General features: G+C 35.3%; 1 protein-coding gene across 1 annotated transcript; it reads left to right on the top strand.

Annotated features, from left to right (window-relative positions):
* The first annotated feature begins 1,089 nt into the window (after positions 1-1,089).
* On the top strand, positions 1,090-6,426 carry LOC148271068 (retinaldehyde-binding protein 1-like). The gene is made up of 3 exons (XM_088241880.1): positions 1,090-1,173; positions 2,023-2,239; positions 6,154-6,426. The coding sequence occupies exons 2-3, from the start codon at positions 2,029-2,031 to the stop codon at positions 6,303-6,305; spliced, it is 363 nt and encodes a 120-aa protein (XP_088098006.1). The 5' UTR covers positions 1,090-1,173; positions 2,023-2,028; the 3' UTR covers positions 6,306-6,426.
* Positions 6,427-7,572: the final 1,146 nt, after the last annotated feature.

Here is a 7,572-nt window from a genome sequence, read left to right as displayed (position 1 = left end):
TCATATTATCTATAATATGATGAATACAAGAATATACAAAGATGTGATTAAATTAAGTACAACACTATAATATATTTTAATATTTGTATTCGTTATATCTTTGATCTTCGCAAATTTGACCCCATAACCGAGTATCGCACGCAACTACACTGGCTCAGTATCAGGCATAGAAGAAACATTTACATTCTATCACTTCTTCACAATATTTTAAATAATCCCACTTCGCCTGTTTATCTGAGAGAGCTCATCCAACCTCTTTTGCATCACGGACTATATCTTCGTTCTAGTAACGAGAGAACCCTTTAAATACCCTGTCGTCGCTCTAATTTTCTTGACTCCTCTTTCGCAGTAGTAGCCGCTCGATAATGGAATAATTTACCCTTTAATGTTAGAGACGCCCCTTCTTTATTTATATTTAAGTCAATATTAAAATGTCACTATCTTAATTGTTTCTTTATCCTTCTTCTTCCCTTCCCATCCCCTCTCCTCTCTACATCCTTTTTTTAAAAATATATTTATAATTTGTTAATCTTTTTTTCTTTTTATTGTTTTAAGTTTTTGTATAAAATTGTAAGATTCAATATGTCCATGTATTTATAATTTTCTCAAACTGAACTGTTTGGGTAGGTAGGAAGAAGTTGCCTTAAGGCAATATGCCCGCCCTTATATGTATATATATTGTATATGTATATAAAGTTTTAAATAAACAAATAAATAAACACTGAACGAATTGACCGTGACACAAATTTACATGATGTGGGTATTTGTAAGTTTTAAAGAGAGAGAGAGCAAAAGCCAACTGAACCGAAGCACACCGGACACACGGCGATTCTGGCGAGTTTTGATCATGCCGACGTCGGGCAGTTCCGGTGTGTCTTGCACGGTGTTGTTAGTGGTAAAAATACGGCGAAAGTGCGTGCCCATAACGCTTTATTCGGGTAGATATGTTTTTATGTATAGTTTATTTTGGCATCAATAGATATGTTTCGTTTTTGGTAGAGATTTTTAAGTTTGCTTCTAATAACCTAAATTATTGTATTTGCTTATTTATTTTACACTTTTCAGGGTACTTCTAATGGTGTGGTGATAGTATTTGACACAGAGGGATTTCAGTGGAGACATTTGGCTGGGATAAACATATTTTCACTCAGGAAAGCGTTAATTTATCTTCAAGTGAGTATTGTTAAAGACTGTAATGAGGAAACACAAACATATATATAAAAATATATACAACAGTCCAGAAATCACGTACTAGTTGCTCTGTAGTCGTCGCTAAGTACGTAACTGCCGATTTAAATTCAATTATGTCATGTTGCGTCGTTTGCAAGTGTAAAAATACTGCTAGGATCAAAAGGGAATAGGGAATAATTTTATTTAAGAATTCAATTATTTTACCGTCTGTCAGATTGTTAAATAAAACAAGGTAACAATTTTAGTATTGCCAGGGTAGTCGATTTTTTTACCGGGCTTTCTTTTGAAAACCTTAGTATAATATTAAACGGTATCGATTTACGTAGTTACTAAATGATTATTGAATTTTATTTCAACAGAGAGGGAAAAATTTTCTGAGAAGGGAATATGGAAGTCTAGGCATTTACAGGGCTTATGACCTGTCATTGGCTGGTTTAAGTGGCCACTTTACACACTGTGTAACATTCACCATTCTGCCCATGTTTGAACATCCACATTTCCACAACTCTTCCACATGAACAACTCCCTAGGGGGGAAATCCAGCCAGTCTGCAAGCATTTGGACATAATCAAACATTGTTGAAATGATTATTTAATGGTTTTTTTTTTACGTTTGCCTAGTGTTTTTTTTAAAGTTCAGTTTATATGAGCAATTCCTAGGCGGGTTGAGAGCTCTTTGTGCACACTACCTTTCTCATTTATGTGAGCTCCCAAGCTTTTAAAGCCGGTAACTTTCTCCATCCTCTGCCCATTATTAAAGAGAGGCTGATTGGAGACAGGACTGTATTTCTCGATTTTCTGTTGAGACGCGTTTCATATATATTATTTTCAGGAAGCCATGCCCGCCAAACTGCACAGCACCCATTTCATCAACCCCGTTTTGTTTCTGGACAAAATGATCGCTTTTGTGCGGCCCTTCGTGAAGAAGGAGGTAATAGACTCCGTACACGTCCACGCACACGGGATAGACTCCTTCTACGCCCACGTGCCGAGAAGAATGATACCGGAAGATCTGGGAGGGGAGGCGCCATGTATAGCCGTATTAAGAGGTCAATATCTTTGTTTTTATCAGCGCGTAAACTTTCAATCTCTGTCACTTCTTGCGCTCCAAAATATCTTGCGTATAGCACATAATTTTTCGGCTACTCCTTTCTCGTTCAAGCTGCTAGAGTTTGGAATGAGCTACCTTTTCATATAAAAAATGCACCTTCTCCAGCCATCTTCAAGAAACGCCTGAAACATTACTATACAGGGTGTTCTTTAAACCTTGTCACATCCGAAACCACGATGATCAGTATGAGCAAGAAGACATATTGGCAAATTAAAATATTTTTTTAGAACGAAAAAAAATTTAAAAAAAAAAATTAAAATAAAACAAATGGTTGCCAACTTCTGCAGGGGAGAAACGAGGAGGGAGGGGGGGGGAGCCTGACACACCGTTGACCGCGTGGCCGCGCCCTCCTCGCTTCTCCCCTGCAAAAGTAAGCCACCATTTGTTCTTTTTAATATTTAATTTTACAAATTTGCTTCGTTCTAAATATTTTTTTAAATATGCCAATATGTCTTCTTGCCCATACTGATCATCGTGGTTTCGGATGTGACAGGGTTTCAAGAACACCCTGTATATCCTCAGAATCCTGAACGTATTTTACTGTTTTTTTTTAAATACATATTTTTATCCCTTTTTATTCCTCGGTTCCTCTTTCTCTCTCCTTTCCAAACTCATTATTTGATTCCACATTTCGCATCCTTTAATATGTACAATAGGGTGGGCCAATTATTTTTAAATGAAAGGAGTCTAAAAAGTTGCCCTTTGGATTACTCGGAATGAAAAAAATATCAAATATTTGATACTATATTTGGCCCTCAACCAGAGCTTGAAGTTTTCGAAAAAGTTCTTTTTTTTGCGATAAACCGGCTGTTGTATTTAAGTAAGGAAATCAGTCCAATTAAATTTTATAATGTGCAATAAACGTTATTAAATAAGCATCTAAGGACGTAAGTCGCATTTTGTTTTGTAATAAATGCGTAGCATTGTTTTAATGAGCCATTGTTTTCGTCAATATTAGCCAGGCGCTCAACGGAATCAGTTCCGCGGAGAGTAAACTTTTGCATTTCGGTAGTTTTAAAACATGTTGGAATTAGTATTGTGATGAAATTATATCAATATAGATAATTAACATAATATTCAGACAGTTATCAACTTCAAACCTCGGTTAAGGGCCAAAAGTAGTATGGAATATTTGATGTCTAAAAAAATAAAAAACTTCATACATCATCGGGCCACTCTAATGTACAACATAATGTACTTTTTGAACTAAATGTTATTAAATATTCGTATATAACCGCTTACCGACTTTTCTATGTCTACCGGTTTCGAGACGTACCCGTCTCTTCGTCAGGACATCAATTAAACCAACATGCAAAATCCAATATACACCTTCTAATGTATCTACACTGCATTTGGAATTTTAGTGCGAGCGGGAAAATTATGATGACCACGCGTCTTTTTTTTCATTCCAGTAAAACGCACGAAATATGAGGAAATCATACGATTTTGCCATTTTAAAAATAATGTTTTTAAAAATTGCGCAATAATAAAAAATAAAAATTAGATAAAAAATATTATTTCAAAGGTTTTTCTATTAAAAAATATACTGAAAAGTTTTATATAACTAAAATATAATTACTTTTCGACCGGCAGATTACGCAATTTCTTTGGGGCCTCGATTCTTAAATAAAGACTAATACCCGTATGCAGAGACGAAACTTAAGGTGAGGAAAGTACATTCTATTGTCTTCACCTTTCGGTTATTCTCCGTATTTGAGATTAGAATGTACTTTCCTCACCTTAAGTTTTGTAGAGACTTATACCCGTATGCAGAGGCATACGGGTATAAGTTTGAACTAAAATTTGTTCAAATGACTTAAAGATAATAGATTCAAAATTAGGATACCGTTATCTTAAGCAAAATCTTTTTGTTTTTGAAAAAAAATACAAACATAATCATATAAATTTTCATTTTATTTTCTTTTATTTTTTACGTAAAAGTATGTCTTCGGTTATACTAAAAAAAAATAGTTATTAAATATTTTAGTTGAAACCTTTTTTATAGAAACGTGTTCTCTTTTTTTTTAAAGAAGATAATTCTGGTTCTAATATTAAATTTCTAACGATATTTTAATAAGGTTTTTGTTACCTTCATACCGGCCCTTACCAGTACAGGGGCTTTATTCTGGACTCATTCTTCTTTAGAATCGTATGCGACTTCCGTAATTCGACGAGTGACAGCATTCTTGAACCACCCATACGAATGCAGCCGATTGAAAACCATTCGACTTAATAAGATAAAAATATCGAGTGCCCCAAAGCACTCGACATTGACAATCGAATGCGGCATCGTAACTTTAGCTGTGAAACTTCCGTTTTGTAAAACGCTCGGCATTCATGTTTGAATGCGGAGTAAATATTTTTGTTGTATTTTAACTTAAAATTTACAACACTGATCAATGTTATGATGATCGTATCAACAAATTTGCAACAAATATAACTGTTTTTTATCGTATTTTATAAGTATCACTCGTGTTTTATTTATATAATAAATTACAATGAACTTCCATCAAGAATTTTCACTTACAAACTTAAATGTTTTACACAATATTATTTTTGGTATGTGTATATATATTTACATATTTATACACACACAATTCTGGGTTTTATTCCAAGGGGGAGTAGGTATATTATTATTTATATCACTACAGAGATGGGTAGAATTTTTGTTTCAAGATTATGGATATTCGAGCGTTTACAGGGCTTATGACCTGTCATAGGTTGGGTTCAAGTGGCCACTTTTATGTAGAATTCTACAACATTCCCCATTTCGCTTATTAGCGAATATCCATATCGGTGACATTTTTGGTTTTAGTATATATGTCATGAAACAGGGAAAGCTTTCGCTAGCGCGTTTGGAGCGTTTGGAGAGGATAAAACCCAGAATTGTGTGTGTATAAATATGTAAATATATATACACATACCAAAAATAATATTGTGTAAACATGATCTGGTCAAAAATTAAGTAAATAAAATTGCAGAGTCATCTGCAGGCGATTACTAGTAATTAATTTAACTCGGATAGAGTCTTAGCTACATAAATAAAGTAATTTGCTTTAATACTTAACCTCAATATCGAATACATAGATGGCGCTCCAAACGCGCTAGCGAAAGCTTTCCCTGTTTCATGACATATATACTAAAACCAAAAATGTCACCGATATGGATATTCGCTAATAAGCGAAATGGGGAATGTTGTAGAATTCTACATAAAAGTGGCCACTTGAACCCAACCTATGACAGGTCATAAGCCCTGTAAACGCTCGAATATCCATAATCTTGAAACAAAAATTCTACCCATCTCTGTAGTGATATAAATAATAATTAAATGTTTTAAATATAACTGTACTTATTTTCAATCCATTATCAAACGAAGTTTCACTAGAAACATGATTTCAAAATATTGTTTTTGCTCGCTAATGTCAAAATACGTGGTAATAACATAATATATAACATGTAGATGTGTGTTATGTCAAAGGCAAATAATAATTATCAATATTGCAGTGTCTCAGTAAAACATTTTCTTATATTTTTTTCACAATATTCCATACAAAAAATATTCAACGGAAGGAGTCTGACAAAAAACCAATAAAGGTTTACGTGTGACAGACCAGGAGAGCCATAGAAAAATACGGATTTCTTAGTGTTGCCACTTTCTCATTCGTCTTTGTAATTAAATTGTCGGAGGGTTTTCAAGAATAGCATTATGACAAAGCAATCGAGATGCCCAGTCGACTATTGTCGAGTGGGTGACAAAATGTCAAATCTTTCCAGCATAAGGCTCCTGGTAAGGGCCGGTATGAAGGCTTGTATATAAAAAATATTTTATGCATTTATTGGTTTGTTTTTTAGATCTCATACGGGAAAAAGTGAAAGCCAATGCAGATTTTTTCGTTCAAGAGGAAAAATTGCGAGTGATAGAATCCTTGAGACCGGGGAAACTCAAGGATATAAAGGGGGTGTTTGGGGTCAAAGGGTTCTTAAAAAAACTGAGCATAGACTAAATTGGGTCCTTATTAAATTATAATAAATTATAAAAGAGATTTTCGCGTTTATTAAAAATGTTTTTAAAAACCCCGATCAAATTCTGTTTAAATTGGATAAAACGTTTGTTTATAAAAAAATATGGACAAAGTCTATTTTAAACAAAATATTATAAGGCCAGGTAAGATACGAGTGTCGATTTTTTTTACACATTCAAATTAAACGCTCTCTGTGGCCAGAATTTTGCCTTTTTTTTAAGGGACCCAGATTGATTCAAGCTGCAGGGCTTTACTGAATATTGAATGTAATGATGTATCAATAATATGAGGATATCCATCTCCTCCTTCCAAAAACTCTGCGACCTAGAGTATGCCGATGATGCGGTTATAATTGTCGATTCAGTCGGGGTATTCAGGTCACTGTAGACAGCCTAAATAGGTACTCCGCATGCATGGGTTTAAAAATCAATATTGCAAAAACTCATGCCTCGATGCCCAAAATTCCTTGATTCTGTCAAACAAAGTCATCGAAAGGGTCATGAATTTTTTAAAAGAACTGGGAGTCCAGCTAGGAGTAACAGGCGCCACATTCAACTGAATGTAGACTGTCTGGAGATCGGATATGTACTCAGTGAAAACAAAATACCGCCTATATAACGCCTGCATTAAACCTATTCTCTTCTATGGATGCGAATCGTGGCAACTCACTAGGGCACAAAACAGCAAAATATTGAGTTTTGAGAATAGGTGTCTCAGAAGAATCTTGGGTGTTTGACTTTGTGTGGAATGAAGTAATAAGAGATCGAAGGCAGCTAACTCCGTGGACAACTGTCATCAAGTGAAGGCGATATGGTTGTGTTGGCCATGTGCTGTGGATGCCTCCTGAGAGCCTTAACCACGCTTGCTTACTTTACAAGGAATCAGGTTCTCGACGTCCTGGACGTCCACTGCTACACTTCATGTTCATGTCAGAACTACGGGACGCGAACCTGAATTGGGAGGAGGCACAGGTGCTGGCAGCCGACAGAGATGCCTGGAGGATCTTTGTGGACACCATATACTCCAGCTAGGGAGCGGACATGGAATAATGAATGAAGACCACTCAGCCAGGAGCCGGGTGGCAGTTTCCTTCCACTCCGTTTTCAAGCACTCCCTGTAGACTGCTATTGCTGACTCCATAAACACTTTGAGTACCGGCCGAATACATATAGACTTTACCCTGTGCCCGGCCCATTTTTGTGAAATTTCATGCTTTGTGAAGGGTTTTTTAAAAGTGTCATAATTAAAA

The sequence above is a fragment of the Micrasema longulum genome, unplaced genomic scaffold, assembly GCF_059751315.1.
Source record: "Micrasema longulum isolate JH-2025_06_02 unplaced genomic scaffold, ASM5975131v1 h1tg003133l, whole genome shotgun sequence".
In the NCBI taxonomy this organism is placed as follows: Eukaryota; Metazoa; Arthropoda; class Insecta; order Trichoptera; family Brachycentridae; genus Micrasema; species Micrasema longulum.
This window is presented reverse-complemented; position numbering and strand designations above follow the sequence as displayed.

Bases quoted from the DNA above. Each gene is read 5' to 3' on its own strand.
- LOC148271068 (XM_088241880.1), top strand. From the start codon at position 2,029: ATGCCCGCCAAACTGCACAGCACCCATTTCATCAACCCCGTTTTGTTT. The intron at 2,240-6,153 runs GTCAATATCTTT...TTTGTTTTTTAG, and splicing joins ATGTATAGCCGTATTAAGAG to ATCTCATACGGGAAAAAGTG.